The 20,273-nt window shown below is 36.9% G+C and overlaps 1 protein-coding gene across 19 annotated transcripts in view; it reads left to right on the plus strand.

Annotated features, from left to right (window-relative positions):
* slo (calcium-activated potassium channel slo) overlaps positions 1–20,273 on the plus strand; it is a 265,894-nt gene that overhangs the window by 133,998 nt on the left and 111,623 nt on the right. For 10 of the 19 annotated variants that reach the window (XM_065227075.1, XM_065227081.1, XM_065227087.1 and 7 more), the window contains exon 8: positions 8,809–8,919. In XM_065227075.1, coding sequence (XP_065083147.1) covers positions 8,809–8,919 — 111 coding nt within the window. Of the gene's footprint in view, positions 1–8,808; positions 8,920–9,523; positions 9,630–20,273 lie in introns of all 19 variants that reach the window. The other 9 variants (XM_065227090.1, XM_065227092.1, XM_065227078.1 and 6 more) reach the window with 1 other exon arrangement.

Here is a 20,273-nt window from a genome sequence, read left to right on the forward strand (position 1 = left end):
AAAACAATCCTGTTCCTCTAGTTTTAAACAGTTCGGACTAGGCTTCGGTGGTAGAGCTTAATGCCAGTAACGCACCACGAAAAGGTAATCTACAGGCGTTACTGGGCATATTTTTGTTTACATAGAGATCTCCATACATGTAGTGTAACAAGCCCCTACAGTAACCCCAGCCGTTCTCGAGCAATCCAAACCAGAAATTCTCGAAAAGGAGGTAGCGAATTAAGAAAACATGAAGCCAAGAATGTACCCCGCGATATTACAACTACTTAAAAATGGTTCCGTTGGTCTCACGGACACTCTTGTACATCTGGAGAACTCTTTTTCTCGTTTACTTTTTCGAATGAACTTATCTGCGTTTGTAAACAATGCAAAATTTCCCTATCCGATGGTAGTGTTAGCATGCGTGGGTACTGGTAGCTCGCAGCTACGCCATATCGTTGATCGTCGCACTGTTTACAAAAGAAGATACGTCCGTTCAGTGTCCAGAGTAATCGTGATTTGTTTCATTCCATTTCGATAAAACAGATCATGCCCTAATTTTTGCTCGGTTTGACATTTCTCTTCTGGCGTTATATCCAAGGGGGCGACAAATCTAAATCTCAATTCTAGATGCTCAAAAATCTCACACTAGCGAATCAATCTTCGAAAAATCTTCTTTCATTTTTCGCATCTAGTTGCATCGTGCATCATCTTTTTGCAGGAAAAGCCACATCAAAACACAATATTTCCTGCATCGTAGATAGAGTCATCCCCCTCGGTTATATCACTATTATTGAAAGACTCATAACATGCTTTTACTGATAGATTACTCCACCTTTTTCGGACTTATATCAGCAATCAGCATAAAATCAAGTTGGTCGACTTTAAATGAAGGTAATTAAATCCGCATATAGGGGAAAGTGGGGTAATATGGCCAATGGGGCAATGTGGCCACCCGCTTAAAAACCAATTTATTGAACATATTTTACAAATTATCTGTTGCAGGCTTGATGCTTGAAGCCTACTTCAACTATCGATTTCATTTAAGCAAATATAGCAAATATTCGAAAAATGTTAGACTAGCTCAAAATGTCAAAACTGTTATAAGATTTATGAATCAGAAAATAAGATCTACTTCGGGAAAATCTAATTTGGCCTATTCGCCCATTCATTTTATTTGTTTGTCGTCAATCAGTGTAGATCGATTTCCGTCTTATCGAGCACTAAACATCAAATACATCTATGATCTCGGTGTGAACGTGTCAAACAAACATTTGGTACGATGCTTCTATTCAATAGCTGCAATACGAAGTGTTGAAGAACGTAAAATAAGATCTCGAAAACAAAAGGTGCACGGAATTCACTTTCCTTTCCGTTCGATAGGCCAAAGATAATCCCAATGGCGTTCCAATGGCTAATAGACCCAAGAAAACCCAGTAGGCCAAGCTGAGCCGCCAGAAGCATTTTTGCATTTTCAACAATAAACGAATATTTCACGACCCCTTATCAGAACTAACCAAGGAATCAAAAATATCTCCAAATGACAAAATAACAAGCGATCAACGAACCGAATAATAACGCTATGTCAGAAGTTGAAAACAATAATGATATAATCTTCACCGTTCTTTTTCATGACAAGCAGCTCGTGCGACCCGACTCATTCGGGGCGGTAGAAGGAAACGAGCAAATTGTTGGCAAGCTGCTCACGAAGTAAAGCCGAAGATGATACACGTGTGTTAATGGGAATTTTTTTGTTATGTCTTTTCCCGATTCATATCAAGCTATGTCCTCATCCGTGTATATTGCAACAAAGCAGGCAAGCAATATATCATTATCCTTCTACCACTCGGATCGAGCTTTGTTACAGAGCGAGTTTGTCATGGTAGTCGTAGCAACCGTTTTGTCTGTATCGTTGGTTGCTTTATGTGTTTGGATTCGCTGGAACTAACGGTACGTACGGAAAGGAAAATAAATTTGGAAGCCATCTGTAATAATAACATTCCGTTTGGTGCTAAACTACGCTTGATTAAGCAAGATTAAGTGCAGGTTGTGCTTAACACTCCGAATACGGTGGGTAAAATACTTTACGACGACTACGAAGCCTCCGAAAAACGTGTAACAGCAAGTTTGCAGTGACATAACTTAGCCATTTCTTGATGAATTTCAAAAATTGTGGTACCTCTAGAATTCCTAAGCTCTGTAGATTTTTTTATAATTTAGATTAATGGGAACAAATGTTCATAATTAGCCAAAATACAGTCATGGTTCCTATATATGGAACCTGGAGATAACGGAACGGTCCTCGAAAGATCAGGAACAGCCCTAAAAGTGGTCTATCCATAAATCTGATCCTAGAACGCTGCGGTTTTTTCGAAAAAATTAGACACTGTGATATAAGAAATAATTTGGAGTCATGTCATAAGACCGTCCTCCGGAAGATCCGAAACATTCGTAAAAGTGTTCAATCTATGAAACTGATCCTAGAGCTCTGCAGTTTTAGAAAAAAAAAAACACTAGGAGCTGTGATGATAGAATGAATTTGGGGTCGTGACAAACATGGACAGTGATAGCCATGAGACTGTCCTCCAAAAGATTCGGAACATCCGTAAAAGTGGTCAATCCACGAAACAGATCCTAGAGTTCTACGGTTTTTTCGAAAGCATTTGAAACTGTGATATAATAAAGAATGTAGAGTCATGACATAAACATGGAGCCAGATGGCCGTGAGGCCGTCCTCTGGTAGGTCCAGAACATCCGTAAAATTGGTCAACCAATGGCTAGTCCTAGAGCTCCGCAGTTTTTTTTTTTCAAAAACGTTAGGAACTGTGATATAAGAGAGAATTTTTGGTATGGCATGTGCCTGCTTGGCCATGGGATCGTCGTTTGGAAGATCTGGAACATCCGTAAAATGGTCAATCGATAAAACTGATCCATGAGTTTCACGTTTTTTTTCGAAAACACGTGGAACTGTGATATAAGAAACAATTGGGGGTCGTAACATAAACTCGAATGACTATGAAACCGTCTTCCGGAAGATCCATAAAAGTGGTGCATCGATGATAATGATTCTAGAACTTCGCGGTTTTCTCAAAAACACTTCGAACTGTGAAGTTTTCGAAAAAAATCACGGTTTTTTCACAGTTTCATGTATGAAACTCTTTTACTCCAGGTTCATGTTTATGTCACGACCCCGAATTCATTCTTATAACACAGTTCCTAATATTGTTGAAATAAACTGCGGAGCTCTAGGATCAGTTTCATGGATTTACCACTTTTGAGGAGGTTCCAGATTTTCCAGAGGACGGTCTCATGCCCATACAGGTCCATGTTTACGCCACGACCTATTTTTTTCTTATATCACAGTTCCAAGAGATTAAAAAAACTGCTGAGCCCTAGAAACAGTTTCATGGATGAATCAATTTTACCGATGCTCCGAATCTTCCGAAGGACGGTTCCATAGCCATCCGAGTCCATGTTTATGTCACGACCCCAAATTCTTTCTTATATCACAGTTCCAAGTGTTTTCGAAAAAAAAAAAACCACAGAGCTCAAGGTTCAGTTTCATGGATTGACCACTTTTACAGATGTTTGGGATCTTCCTGAGCACGCTCCCATGGCCATCTGGGTCCGTTTTAATGTCATGGACCCAAAATCTTTGTTTTATCACAGTTTCTAATGTTTTCAAAAAAACCGCGGAGCTCTAGGATCAGTTTCGTGGATTGACCAATTTTACAGATGTTTCGAATCTTCCGGAAGACCGTTCCGTTATCTCCAGGATCCATTTATAGTTAGCATGACTGTATTCTGGCTAATTATGATCATTTGTGCCCATTAATCTAGTTTATGGATCTTAGGCCACTTGCAAAACCCATAAACACTGCTTTAAAAAAAAGTGTAGCGACTCTTTTCGCTTTTGAATAAAGTAGAAGACCCTTTTTTAATCATTGCATTGCAGCCATTGCAAACTTGCCGTTACACGTTTTCCAGAGCCATCGTATTCGGAGTGTTAATAGGCCGGGATTGGGGTAGCTACCCCTACCGTAAAAAGGGGTCAATTTGATCAGCGGTGTGTGTTGGATCACTGATATTTCTCCTTATTTTTCTTCAAGTGCATTATTTTTGTAGTTTCAGGGCGAAAGAATGTATCCTATTTCCATTAAAATCATTCAAAATTAAAAGCACCGTAATCCTAGGACAAATTGATCAAAATACCTGGAGTTTTCATATGCGCCGTAGATAATTTTCGTTAATAGATATCAATAGAAATCTCGATTGTATTTCATCAAAGGAATCTAATGATTGCTTTGATGTGTTTTCTCAACAAAAAATTAAATGTTACTGCATAAGTTTAATTTTTATTGTACTGGCGTTCAATAGCATGCAATATTATTATTCAAACAAACGATTATAGGGCTGTGATGGCTGTTGTCACTGCTTGCAAGTGGATATTTCTCTAAACTTAGTGTCACTGAAGTTGAAGTTTTTAAAATATTACGCAATAAAAAAGGTTCCATTGCCAATCAATTAAATTCCATATAAACATTTTCAAAAACGAGATTTGAAAAAATTTCCTAGGTGAACATCCTATATGATAAGTCTTGCGTCACTTTTCAAAAGGTCCTAAGTAACAAATGTAAACGAGTTAAGCGATACAAACTATTGCTCTTATATCATTGCATGTGATACAAAAACATCCATCCAAATTTACTTTCATGTACACTGGAGTCGCTTTTTACGCGGTTTTTTTTACACGGTTTTTTTTTACGCGGTTTTTTTTAACGCGGTTTTCGGAATTTACGCGGTTTTTTTTTACGCAGTTTCCGGAATTTACGCGGTTTTTTTTACGCGGATTTTGGTTTTTTTTACGCGGATTTTGGTTTTTTTTACGCGGATTTCAGAATTGACGCGGTATATCGCTTTTTACGCGGTTTTTTCTTACACGGTCTTTTTTTACGCGGTTTTGTACGCGGATTTCGGAATTTACGCGGTTTTTTTTACGCGGATTCCGGAATTTACGCGGTTTTTTTACGCGGTTTTTTTTTACGCGGGACGTATCACCCGCGTAAAAAGCGACTCCAGTGTATTTAAGATAATCATAGGTCAAAAATTGTCCAATGTACAGTTTGAAATGATGGGTACATGATTGTTACTGCGGTCATTCGGACTGCCTATTTTTTAAAAACGGGGCCATTCTAAAGTTAGGTACTCTACTCTGAAGTCTGTGAAAGGGAATCTGAACAAAACGTCCAATGTAATAATCATTGATTATGTCATTGAGAAAAATTCTCCAATGTAACATGTCCGATGTACAACTTGACAAGTCAAAACGTCCTATGTGGTTTTTTTTCTCTATTGTAGCATGAAATTCAAAGTAAAATTGTGATTTTACCGTTTCTACTGAATTTCCAACGTTATTATTCACTGACTACATCAAAAATAGTATTGCAACATGTATTGTTTCTAAACAGTTAAAATAATAATCTGTCGAACTCAACTTCGATTTTATCAAAATGGTGGATATGTTACATAGGTCTATTTGAAAAGTGACGCGAGAAGTAACCATGTCAAGCGATAGAGTCCTCGGAGCTACTGATTTTAATACCATTAGTTGGTCAATGTCCTTTTTTGGTAGCAATTTATTTCGATATTTACGTTTAACAGTCATTAATTTGCTGCCGGTTTACGGTATTATATCTGATCAAAAACAATGCGAAACCTCAGTGATCAAATGCGGGTTGATCAAATCAAATGTATCCCAAATCAATTTTACCCCATTTTACGGTACATTTTTCATTGATCAAAGTTCAATCAATGTTTATCGTAAACACTTTATACTAAGATTTCGTCAAACTAATGGTAAACTTGACGGAAATACCATCGATGAAACCATCACCAAAACGAATGATAGGCCAAAAACTTAAATCAACTTATAATCAACCGAGATATGGCCATTTTCTTGGAATCGGTTCTGATGGAGGGTTTTGAATACGGCCAGATATTTTAATCATTAAAAACATGCCGTGCGACAGCTCATGCTTCATGGTTGTTCGTCAATAGGTTTTCGATTTACTTTAAATTGACCACATTGGCCACTCTCGGAACCTCCGGGATGCCCCCTGGGGAATCTGTAGCAGGGGACAATTCTCGACTACTTTTTCAAAGGGACGTATAAGCTTTTTTAAACAATGCATTTGATCCTCGATTCGGTGTAACTGGTAACTCGTCCACGCATGCTCGTCAAATAGGGGAAATTTTCCCCTACCTGCTAGTGGTGTCAGTAATCTTGTGCGAGCTACCAGTTACACCAAATCGACGATCAAATACATTGGTTACAAAAGATGATACGTCCCTTTGAAAAAGTAATCGAGCATTGCATTTTTACACCAAAATATGCCGTGCGACAGCTCATTCTTCATATGTTTTCATGAATAGGCTTTCAATAATCTTTAAATGGATAATTGCTCATGTTGGCCGCTCTTGGAACCACAGAATAGCCCCGGGGGAACCTGTAGCAGGGGTCATTTGCGTTTCTACACCAAAACATTTCGTGCGACAGCTGATTCTTCATGATTTTTTTCTGTAATAGGCTTTTTATAGACTTTAAATAGATCATTGACCACATTGACCCCTGTACATCACCGACCGAAACTTGAGCTCATTTGGATGCGAACTCATACTGCACTGGCTCTTTGAAGTTTATATGGGAATTACTATGGGAAAAGTGAACTTTTGGTTCTCATCGTTCTCGCTTTTCGTTGTTATGAGTTTGCTATTTCTACTATTGTGAAATTTTCTCAGCTGCAACTTTGCTCAGGACCACATTTGGATAGAACATCAGGATAATTGGTTATTAATTTATTGGAAGCTGATATTCTTCTGACATGCTCCATAAACTATTCAGCAGGCAACATTGGTGTGCTTGGCGCGATGAATAGGGCTAAAAATATAGGTTACTATGTCATAAGTGCAAGATGCGGTGTTGTCCTGAAAGCAGTCCATTTATCATATCAGAAAGTTATCGGTTTCGAAATCAATAATAACTATTTACATTGAAATCTAATCAAAAAGTGGTCTTTGGCAAAGTTGTAGCTTATAAAATGTTACATGTGAGCGGATAGCAATCTTTTCCGTTAATTATTAGGGTGCTGTTCTAGGTTCTAGGACATTAGGAACATAAAGTTCACTTTTCTCATAATAATTCCCATATAAACTTCAAAAGGCTAGTGCAGTATGAGTTCGCAAAAAAAAAAATCAAATTTTGGGAGAATGATCAGGACCTGATTTAGAATTACATGAGCCTGGTGGAGCAAAATGGGTACAGTATTTTTAATACCACCTGCTTTTTTGAAACAAGTTCTTCATTTAATTTTATAAAAAATAGAGGCAAACAAAACCGCGTAAAGACAGAATTGATTGTAGACGTAAGAAAATATTAAAGTAATTTCATTAGGATTTAATTAAAGATACTTTCGTTGATTATATATAATATAAAACATGCCATCTTGGAGGGAAATAGAGGGACAACTTTAAGAATTCAGATTCTGCTTAAAAGAACATAGAGTCCCTTCGCGAGTTATGAAAGTTTTAAAAGAATTTCTCCTAATCAAAAACTTGACTGATTATTTTTGTTAAATAACGTTAGTTAGAAACATTAGGAAAACATATAGAATTTTCAAGGTATTTAATTATTCAGGATGGCCACAGAACCGGAAATTCTAAATACAACCTGGGAAATTTAAAAATGAACCAATTTAAATCAGAAACTGCTGCATTTTTAGTACAGATTGTATGGTTATAGAATTCGGTTGGAACTGATGCGTAATGTAGAAGTATTGATCACGCTGAAATTGGAAATGGGACGTGTTCCCAATCTCGATCGAAAATCATGGGGATTCTTCCGATAAGGTCATTTTATGTGAATGGCTCCTTCAACCGATGCTATGCATCACCGTCACCATTGCCGGGTTCGAATGGCAGTAAAGCAGCTTGAATATAAGTGGTGTTCGGAGGCCTTAAGGTAACTGTTTTTGCTTAGTTTATAAGTAAATGTAACGCTTTGCTCGGCTATTCTATTTATAGCTGTATGGAAGAAGCTGTGTAAAGGTTATGAAACTGCTGCAAATATACACACATCTTATGTCAACTCCGATTCTCTTCTGAACGTGGATGTTTTCGTGTGGCTTTCTTCCGAAAATCGCTCCAAAAAGGGTTCATTTGTCAGTGCAACGCTCGGGTATTCAAATGTTTATGCAGTCATCATCTTTTATCGCTATTCTCAGATCAAACTTTCCCATGAGACCTGCCACCATGTTCTTTTTAGGAACGCTCTTCTTATCTTTCCAGCAGCTATCGAAACCCATGCATAATAACATGCCGTTCAACAAGAAGCTCGTCATACTTCATTGGATAAAGAACACTAACGAATTCATGGAATGATCACCATTTAAAGAAATAAAAACGTATTCCATCTCCAACGAAGCCTCAAACACAAACAAATAACCTTTTTTGTTGTACATTGTGTCTAGTTATATCATTGTTCAAAAACTGATTGTTCATGCAGGATACTAATATATTTTTTTTTTATCTTCTTCAAAATGGTCGCATATAACTCGATTGAATTCAATCGGGGAAATTTTATGATTCATTCAAACTGCTGCACCCTGGATGGATTCGGATGCCGCGCTTTTCCCCACTGGATTTCGTGTGCTGCCCGATTGGTGAATCGATTACGGTGATGTATTGAAAATTAATGTGTCTGTTGTGGTGTGCTTGTAATCACTTATGAATCATGAAAAAAAAATGTGCCATAAATGCAAAACAACCCTAAAGACATATCGTGGTGTGCGGGCATATAACGTACGAGTCGGTGTCACACTTCCTGAAGGATTTTTTACACGAAGATCGCGAGGATGTGGACGTTGAAGTGGTATTTTTACATCGGTAAGTGATCCTGTTTACCATTGTGTATTGGCCATTACATTTTCAGTTACACCCCTTTTCGTTGTGTGTTTGTTGGTAATCGCGCAAACCTACATTACATTGATTATAGCTAGAGCTCTTTCCGCACAAAAAAAAAACCTCGCCCCATCCTCTTCTCCCTAATATTAGAGTCATTCAGCATTAACCTCATAAAAATTTCTCTCTCTTGTTACCATATTTACGTACTTACAAAAGCAATTAATCTCCGTGCCAAAACTATCGTACTATATTCATCAATTATAATATTAAAGCAATTATTTACTTGAATTTTGTTTCCAATGCTATTACAACAAAGCCATTCCAAATTAATAAGCGATCCCCTCCCTCATCTTGTTCTATCACTGTCGATTGTTTTCTAACGGACATCCCTTTCTTCGGTTCGTACCATTCTGTTCACACTGTCATTGTTTCCTTGGTTTCTCTCATTCTTTCACCGCTTTGTTCGATCTATGAATCTGTTTATACATCTAATTAATTCGTTTAATGATATTTAAAAAAAACAACATGTGAGCAAAATATTAACGAGTTAAACCAAAAATACCTATACCTAAATACCTAAATATAGAAAGGAGCCTGATCTGGAACTCGAAGGTCTCTTGAAGCGACATTACACAACGGTGGAGTTTTTTCAGGGAACTATGATGAACGCAGTCGATTTGGAGCGAGTAAAGGTACATCCCACAGCCAACAGTTAACACACCAAAATAGCTCATATTTCCTTATAAAAACGCAAAGACATTCAAAACGAACCATTCTCTTACTTTTGTTGTTGATACAACACAAGGAAAAATGAAACATCAATGTTGTAAACAGTTTTTGTTTTTCCAAAAAAAAAAAGTCACTCCTCTATCGAATGAAAACAAAACAAACAAACAAACAAAAAAAATGGAATTTTGAACATTATCAGTCGCCCATTCACCAAAACACAAAACAACTCTTTTTCTAAAACCAAAACAAACAACAACAAAAAAAAAATATCCCAAGAAATCGGAAAAGAATGCAATTTCGCAAAACACATGCAATAACACTAAACTTTCCGCACAATTACGCGCACCAATTATTCAGAGTAACGTAAGATTGACACACCAATGATCCACAAACACCAAAATCCGGTAACCGGCGAGAAAGAAAATCACGTATCCAGCAGGAGGTACATCCAACACTTGGACCTAGAAGTAAACAGTTTGTTTCTTGTTTGCTAAAGCTGTTTTTATGTTATCTTGAAGTAGATTGCTAGATTATTTTTTTTCCGTAAACGTTCCAGTAAGAGTAAACAAAGAAACAGTTTCGCTTTTGAAGGCATCGCTATTGTTTTTTTTTTTGGGTTTTGTTCATGGGCTAATATACCGTTACTGAAGCTAGGGCGACCGTGAGCTTGATCTGTAAGATAAATCGCAATGCAGTTATTGGCGGTAAGAAATGCATGACGTTTGGCCTACGGTGGACGCAGTGGGTCTAAAATGCATTGAAGATCAGGATCTTTTGAGATTGTGTTGTTTATCCGATTACAAACAGTGTCAATTTTTTTTACGAAAAATCAAACTTGCTTCGAGTTTTTCATGGATATGGGAGCAGTGGAGAATTATCGCGTAACTTTTCAATAGGTCTTATCTACATTGATTCGTTCTCTTCATCGGCTTTCTTTTTGGATCGCCACGGCCGTGTTAAGATATCGACAGTGAGCATGAATAAGGGTGTAGCCGCGATGATCGATTCTCTTCGTCGATTTTCTATTTTGTTAAGTACTCACTTGGATTAACAATTCTCGGTGCATTTGTTGTTGCTTTTGATGTATTGGACAAATTTAAGAAAATTGCTTTCCTTAGCTGTAGTAATTTAAAATCGATGAAGAGACACAATTTCGATGGTAGAAGCAACAATCTAGCATCAAATACGACACAGACGACAGGAATCGTTTCTGTAGCTGATTTTTTTTTCGGTCTATGTAGATTGGTTGATTTGAAAAATTGAGCGAGAATTCACTAGTATAATCACTCTCACTTACTCACAATCGAGCTCTTTGACGTTTAATCGTCTATCTCTATCAAACACATGAGGATGAATTGATTCATTGCTTTCCCATTAATATGATTCTCTTTTATTCACACTTCTTCGAATAAGATGGTGCAGTAAATCACAAATGTCAGCTTCCACAAAACATACAATCAGTGTTGGGAAAATATCCAAAATATCAAATCTCACCAATGAACAAGATCACGCTTGATTTTCGTAGACATGCAAACAACTGCGGTTGATATTGCAAGCTGTGATATCGCTGCTCAGAATATCAAGCTATCAAAACTCACCAGCTGCAAATCTCACCAAACTGTGGTGAGATTGAGTTTCGTGATTTTTGCTTTATACCCGAACGCAATCGAAACTTCCATAGCAGCTGGCAGCAGTCGCTTCGTGTCTGCCATCGGTGAAGAGATAAATGAGATAGTAGTATTATACCTTCTCTTTCTAAGAAAACGAGTGCAACGGAATCATTTTTTCCTCGATTAAACTCTCAGCTTCAACTTTACACGTTGTGAATAGGCTCGCAACATCAAAGGAGCTTGTAAAATCAGTATCATACATGATATTATGCTCCAATATCATGCGTGGTATTGAGCAGGCATGGAAAATCATTTACATTCATTTCATGCAATCATTTACATTCATTTGCCTCTAACTTTTTTCATCAACAGCAATCCGCAAAATAATGTATAGAGCTTTAGTAGGTTTTGTTATAAGCTACAACTTTTGCAGATAACTCAAATCTGTATCTCTTATGCATCACTAGTTAGAGCGGGCAGAACTTATTACTGTTTTTCAATGAATGTAAAATACATTCACTGAAAAACAGTAGTGGATTCTTTTCGCTCTGGTTCGTCATACATGAGAGATAAGGATTTGAGTTGCTAACAAAAGTTGTAGCTAATACCAACACCTACAAAAGCTCTATACAACATTTGGCGGAATTCTGTTGATGAAAAAAGTTAGGGGCAAATGAATGTTAATGAATGCACGAAATGAATGCAAATGATTTTCCATGCCTGGTATTGAGAGCGTATAAGAGCGGAAAAATATAATTTTGGTAATGATTATGCCATCACTACATACAATGATGAAATTGTTATTCAATAGATATTCTCTATTTGTTGTAGTGCAGCAACGAAGGAGTAGAAATTTCATAATTGTTCGTTTTATAAGAGCTGTCATTTGTGCTTTTGAAGATTCATGCTAAAGCTTCCATAGAGTACCACCTAGAAAAATTCAATTTTTGAACAAAACAAATTATTTGATAAAACAGCAAATATTTTATTTTCCATTTTATTCCACTTAATTAAGTCAAATTAATTGGAAAATAGCCTTTTTTGCTGTTTTATTAAAGCATTCCGCTAACAATCAATTTCATTACTTCAAAATTATTTGAATTAATTATAAAATATATTTATACCCTTCTATACTGCTTGCAAAACTGACTTTTGATCCGAGGCTTGGATATGTCAATCGTCTCAGCTCGGAGTGATCGACAACTGTCTGTATGTTTGTGTGTAGCAAAATTTTTCAAGATCGTAATTTCAGCAACCACTGGTATTCTAATCCCATACAACGCCCTTGATTTTTTTTGAATCGGTTAACAGGTTCCGGAGATGTGGCCGGAATATGTTCCGCTTAATACGGGTCTTAAGACTAGAAGCGACCTGAAACGTGCCAAACCCAGGCTTGATGAAACTCCTCAAACTTTCTAGAAGTAGGGGAAATTGCTCTAATGTTGGCCTATGGATCTAAGATTGGGCCCATCGCAAAAAATATGCTATTTATCAATTTTATCTTGATGAACGCGTCATTGGGACGGTACTAATTGATATTTTTAGTCGCTATTGAAAATCTAGTCGATTGTGAATTTATGTATGGGTCCAAATTATGGGCATATAGGCCGACATTTCATCCATTTCCATTATTTAAAATACTCTTGCTCTGCAAGTTTAGGCAGCCTTCACTTCGGGTGACTTTCGGCCGAAATATGGAAGAAGTAAATAAAAACTGCCCAAGAGGTAGGAAGAGCGAACTCAAGCGAGTGGATGATTTGATGTGAGGTGAGCTTTCGTGTCTCCGGATGACTTTTTTGTTCAGAGTTTACCCAGGATGAGAGCTCACTCCCGTTTTATTCCCGTACACTCGCAAGCTGTGAGGTTCGATGGAATGATTTGTAACTTGGAATTCTACTCCTCAGAAAAATGCTATGCTCGGCTCATTTCAGACTCACGAGTGAGACCCCATCAAGTCTGGCCTGGACCCATCATGCGGCACATCAAATCACATGTGGATTAAAAAACATAATCAATGAAGGGGGTGACCCCGGCGTAGTGGTTAGCATCCATACCTCTCACGCCAAAGTCACAAGTTCAAATCTTACCCCCGGACAAGTCACGAATGACCCAAGAGTGATAAAGTGACTATAATAATAATAATAATAATAATAATAATAATAATAATAATAATAAAAAAAAAAAAATAATACTCAATGAAAGTCAAAATGAGTCCCATGACCACATTGCGCAGTGGTTCAGGAATGCAATCTAGCAATGCAATAACTCCAAAACGAGTCATTTAAGTGATTTTGTGTCTTGGGCAATGTTTGTTTGAATGAAAGGCGCCATTTTTTAGTACGCAAATGAAATTTACTAAACATGAATTAAACTGGTATTTAAAATGTAACTTTCTAATAATTCATTTTGGAGAGTTGGTGTCTTCTACAAAGTTGTTTATTAGTCACCAATACAAAACTCTTACTACTACGTAAAAACCGCAGCGACCTTGGTTTTCAAGATATTGATGTTTTTAGTTTAGAAGGTTCAACATATTTTTATGATAAAAAGCAATGGTTTTTATATATTCTGAAAACATAATTCTGCAAAACTTGAAACTTTTTCAAAGATACTACCAACAATCAATACGAAACTAACGATTTCAAATTGGCTCACTACTTGACTAGCCTATTGGTCCCAAGCAAATCGATTAGCGTGCCCCATTCTAGTCGAAATTCTAGTACTACACTATGTTTGTTTTGATTCGCTATGAAAGTTTGACAGATAAAATGAGGGGTTAGTTAATTTTCCTATGTTTCGAGGGGTGAATCGATTAGCTTGGGACCGAAGATAGTACCAGAGCTGAGCCAAAAAGTTAAGCTCGTTTCTTCGGGACCTTCTGATACTACCCTGTTTTGATGCTTAATTTTAAAGATATTGAACCAAAACCATTAAATTTTTAAAATCTTTCAATCATCATACCTACAGAATCGCACCCTAGAATATCCTGGGATGTATGTAGAAGATCTTTTAGGTCGCAACACCATGGAACTTTTGATCTGTGAACTTTTTTTCAAATACAAGTTCTTTTTAGAACTGATGTAATTTTTGTATACGGTCAAATCTCCCTTACTTGATCTTACTTTAACTCAATATTCTCTCTAACAAGATAGAAATCAAGGCTTTTTTGACCACGTTTCCCATGCAAATTTGTATAATTTACCTCGAAAACTCGATGATCTCTTAAATAGTAGTGTTGTAAGAGTTTTACATTTTTTACTAATAAACAACTTTGTAGAAGACACAAATTCTTAACCAACTATTAAAAAGTTACATTTTATTAAATTTCTTTTTTGTACCAAAAGTTGGTGCTGTTTATTTCAAAAAACTAAGCTCAAGACACTAAAATGACTCGTTTCAGAGTTGTTAATTTTGCTCCGCTAGATTGCATTCCTGGACCACTATGGATTGGCCACATGTTCCAATGTCACAAAAATACCCAAGATCATAATCTCAGCAACCCCTTTGAATGCAACAAGCGCTAAATGATTATTTTTGGAATCAGTCAACTGGTTCCGGAAATATGACCGAAACATGTAAATCGAACTAAAACGTGTCAAGCCCGTCATTTGACACAATCACATGAGGACTCGATAACAAAATCAATGAAAGTCAAAACTATTGCCCTGGACTGCATTGGAACTACATCTGAACAAATCCCCGGGAGCCTCCGAGGTAGTAGCCAATGTAACACATAACATTAAGATCAGTTTCACAGCAACCCCTGATCTGGACGCAACAAGTACCAGACGAAAGGTATTTTGGTGTCATAGAATGCCCTTGCTTATTTTTGGGATCGGTCAACCGGTTCCGGTGATATGACCGGAACAAGTTCCAGTGAATACGGGTTTACATTTTTCGAGATCGGTTTCTCAGCAACCACGCCAAATTAAAGGTACCATGGTCTCATAGAATGTTATTTTATATTTTTGGAACCCATTAACTGGTTCCAGAGGTATGGTTGAAACATGTTCCGGTGAATTCAGGTTATAAGACTAGAACCGACCTGAAACGTGCCCAACCCATCAGATCTCACGATAGGAGGATACATTCAATTTTTTTCATTACAATGTGTTTGAATCAACTATGTAGATTTTGATGTAAAATGTTAGTAAACAGCCAAATATTACCATGTGAGACTTGTTTGGCTAAGCTCAATACTAAATACCGGAACATGTTCCGCCAGGATTTCTTTGGCAACAATTCATTCTTATCACCAAAACATGCTGTGCCATGCACGGAGGAGTACCATAATCGCGGAGCAAATAGATTACTTAATAATGTAAATCTAGATGAAACGTAATTGACACACTTATGTATGTTTTTCATCGAACACGCATTTAACGGTCAATTTAAATGTTTGTTAATTGGTAGTGCCACCGCCTGTGGCACGCATAGTATATTCCCCTGCGTTTGACATTTACACACTACCGCCATCTGTTGAGCGTAGAGCCCATGACTGTGTACTCAACAGATGGCGGTAGTGTTTTAATGGCGATGTTTTACTTGAAAAGCACTCATTGCGTTATGTCTGTTTGTATGTGCTTATGGTATTAAAAGCAGTAGCTATGTGGTCTCAATCGTTCTGCATGTCTATTAATCATATTGAGTGTTTTGTTTATTATTACCGTATGCGTGATAATGTTTGCACCATTGAGCAATGTCAAAATAAAAAAAAAATCTCAAAAATTTCGTTTTCGAGTTTTTTTTTATTTATTCAAAGGGGGATGTTTCTCAAAGTCTTAATCTATGTTAATCATCGATCGAGTTTCCACTTGCTGCAATTACGGCCTCCACACGCTCCCGGAATGCACGGCAGGTTCTAACAATGTAGTCTGGATCCATTTTTCTCCAGGTACGGGTCAATGTTTGTCTGAGGCTTGCAGTACTCGAGTGGCGTTTAGAACAGGCCTTGGCCTTCATGATGCGCCATAATGAGTAATCCAGCGGATTAAGATCAGGGCTGGATTGCGGCCACGTATCCTTCGCCCAGAACGGAAGATGTTCCTGCAACCACTTCTGAGTGCCGTTCGAGGTGTGACACGGAGCCCCATATTGTTGAAATACAACATTTGGCTTCGGACCGTACTGTTCTTTGATCAACGGAAGAACATAATTACTTAAAATCCCGATGTAGACCGCCGTGTTGACCTTGTCGCCTTCTGGAATGAACACCGGGTCCATTTTTTTTTGCCATCGGAAGCCAGCAATCCAAACACCATAACGCTAGCAGGATGCTTGGTCAGATACACGTTCTTGTGCTCGTCGGCCACGTCTTTTACCGGAAGAGAACTAATATACCGGTCGGTTCTGGAATTTGATACGGGATCGACGGTAAACATGCTCTCGTCGGTCAACAGGATTACCGGATTTTTTCGCTTAAGGAAGTTCAAGATCATGTGAGTTTTTTTTTTTCGTGCCCTCGACTTCACCCCGCAATCTTCCTTAACGATCTTCCGTGCCGTAAAGTCACTAATCCCGTGTTCCTTTGCCATTTTCATTATTGAAGGCACTGGATTCACCCGAATCTTCCTTTTGATAGCAGCGATAACCCTCGGAACCCGAGCTGACCTCGGACGACCTGTGGCCACCTTCGCGGATAGTTGTCCTTTCTTTTCTCGGTCTAAAACCCTTTTGACGGTCCACCGGGACACTCCCACGGCGATTGAAATGTCTTTTTGCGACATTTGCGAATGGGACAAATCACGAATATGCTGCCACTTCGTCATGGTGCAACTGTCAAACTAAGTAAATCATTTTCTTTTATACACAGCCTACTGCGGTATGATCTATAGGTTACGTGCATGCAAAGAATATCAAGGCATTGTATGCACAGGTGAAACGGGAACCTTATTTGGACGATGGTGCAAACATTATCACGCATACGGTAGGTCATTTTTGAAATCTCAAATTCGAAAATATCGATATGGGATGAAATTGATCAACTCCATAAATGACTTTCAAATAAATGTCTAGTAACTGTTCTTAATAAATTTGGATTCTCTAAATCCGAATCAGATGCTAAAATTCCTATTACGAAGTGTATTTTCGTCAGAAATTACAAAATAGATTTCTTCAATTTACTTTGATGACTTTCCGAAAAATTCAAACACAGTTTTTTTCGACGCATCATTTCAGATTGCAAAAAACTCGCGTCATTTTGTGTATAATAGCAAAAAGAGTAGAATGATTGGAGCTTTTTGCAATCTGAAATGATGCGTCGAAAAAACTACATTTGAATTTTTCGAAAATGTATCAAAGTAAATTGAACCTTAAAATGAATAGCAGAGCGTAAATGTAGGTAATTTATTAAAAAAATCACTGTTAATTTCGCAGAAAACCATTGTTTTCTCAATAACTATTGCAAACATTTGGCCGTTATTTTATAAATAATTTTCATTCATTGTCACTTAGTTTAATGAAAAATACCACTTTCAAGTTAGGGACAACAATCATTGCAACCCTATGACCGTTTGTTCGAATACTGATATTTAATGCTCTTGAATGTCAGTTAAATAAAATTGAAATTTATGCAGTAGCCTTTTTTGTTATAAGAAACTTTTCAATGCAATCATTGGAGTGTCATGATGGAATGCTATCAAGATTTCTCTTGATATCTATCACCAAAAAAATTCTATGTTACATATGGTAGGTGTACCAGTTATGGCCATACGTTCCTATTATGGTATGTTCCAGTTATGGCCTATGGAATTCCCATAGGCCATAATTGGAACACACAACAATAGGAACGTATAGCCATAACTGGTACATCTACCCTAGTTCTCATAATGATCAATTTCACCCACCCCGGTGATCAATTCGCCCCTGAATTACGGTAACTAGAACAAAATCTTAGCAAAAAAATAGTTGAGGTATTTCATGCTATATTTTTTCTTTCTTAAATAGGTACATGCTATACAAAGCGGAACGGTTGAAACATGTAAAATTATGTTTGAATTTTGGGATGTTTTTGAACATTGACCTAATTCAGATCTTATTTTTTTTTATCAAAGATCAATTTGATAGTGACAAACCCTACCAGAAGTGAAAAAAATTATCCATAAGCAATTTTTCTCAATTTTATTATTTAAGTTTTCTTTTAAGAAATTTTATGAAATGTGACTATGTATTTTTGTACTTCTTAAAAAAAACTTTAATATTTTTAGAATATTTTTCATTAACAAGTTTATAAAAATGCTATCTTCAGTGAAAATTTAAAGTGAACATAAATCCTAAAACAACAACTTTTGGACAATTTTTTTAAATTTTTTGTTTAACCAAGTTTTTGTGAAATTTGAGTCACTCAAATTAACAATGAAAAAAATTATAAGCAAATTGTCTCAAAATATGACCAAAAGTTGTTGTTCTATGATTTTTGTTAGTTTTTTAATGTCAAACTTGAAATTTTCTCAAAAGATAGCATTTTTGTAAGCTTTCAAATGAAACAGATTCAAACATTTTGAAAAGGGTAATTTTTGTTATTGAAGTATTAAACACTTTTTTTGGTATATTTTTCCTGAAAAGGAATTAGTTTTTCATACAACTTTGTCTAAGTCGTAATTTCGATTGAAAGCGACGTTTTTGAGTTATGATTTGTTGAAACAATATCGAAATCGCCATTTTTCAGGTTCAGAATGGCCGAATGGCTCAAATGTGAATGATTGACAATAAACAATTATGCAAAGTTTCAAGCAAATCGGAGAAGGTCGAGTCTGAAATTATTTATTTTGCTATTTGGCGTGGATATTCTTTATTATCTTGATCATGCAAAATCATAAAGTTTCATACGTTGCATGGCATGCCGTTTTGGTGATAAGAATGAATTGTTCCCAACGAGACCCTGGTGGAACCAGCTCCAGCCATGTTCAAGTTTAAAAAAATATTTCAGCAAATGTATATTCCACGGAAATTGAAGTGACCGGATCGATTCATGAAACATCTGCTTCTGAATGAAATCAAATTTTCGGTATCTTCCAGCGAAGTTATCAATTCCGTTGAATTTTTCAACATTCTGAGTATGCTTTTCCATGAGCTACCAAGTTTTTTTCACCCAGTTACCCATGAAAAGCACTGAGCAAAATTTTGAAAACATACATTTTCTCGAGGTTTCAACTTAATCGACGTAGTCTCAATGATCTTCATGCATGACCCCAACCGTCAGGCGATTCTCAATACTGATCCTCACCAAAGAAAAGCTCGCTGGTGAACCGGGGCAGCGACGCACTTTTCCATTTGAAGGAGTCGGTTCTTAAATTTGGTTCGACAGTAGAATACAAATCTGAGGACTGTGACCACAGCCACATCCGTTCCGCTCGCATATAGGATAGAAGCTCTGTTAAATTCACCTCCGTAGGTATTATACAAAGAGTGCTTCTGCAAACGGATCCAGTAGTACCGCTGTCGCTTCGAATAGTTCTTCAGAAAAATATTTAATATGATCACAATTTTTTTTACAATTCCATGTTACATTAACTATTATCGTTGTTGGTAGTGAAATATTCCACAGGTTGTAAAGTTATCTGCGTTGAGATGTGGAATCTTTCGCTACCAATTCACAAATTCGATTGCATGTTTAAGGTAATGCCTATCTACTAAATTTCTGAAATTATTTCTACTAAGCCGTTGCTTTTATTTCGTCTTCATCGTAATATCTTCATTTATTCGCAATTTCTCTATCAGTTTTTCTGTTCTCAATTTTATCAGCAATGAACAATAGATTATTTTGGAATGCCGCATCTTTCTTACACGAAATTTTTACTGCTACTTATTGTTTTCAATTCCAATTCGATTTGTAAGCTCTTTCCAATTGCCAGTATGCGTACAATTTCCTTTCATTTAAAAAAGCAATTAATTTAAAGCAACTTTCAATTGTCCTCAATAACTTCTGTATACTAACGATCGAATTCCGCGTTTAGCTGCAGCCACAGCTTCAGATGATGAATAAAGAAAATGACCTTT

Source organism: Ochlerotatus camptorhynchus, unplaced genomic scaffold (genome assembly GCF_037179485.1).
Source record: "Ochlerotatus camptorhynchus isolate MF236.1 unplaced genomic scaffold, CSIRO-AGI_Acam_v1.1 ptg000266l, whole genome shotgun sequence".
Taxonomy (NCBI): Eukaryota; Metazoa; Arthropoda; class Insecta; order Diptera; family Culicidae; genus Ochlerotatus; species Ochlerotatus camptorhynchus.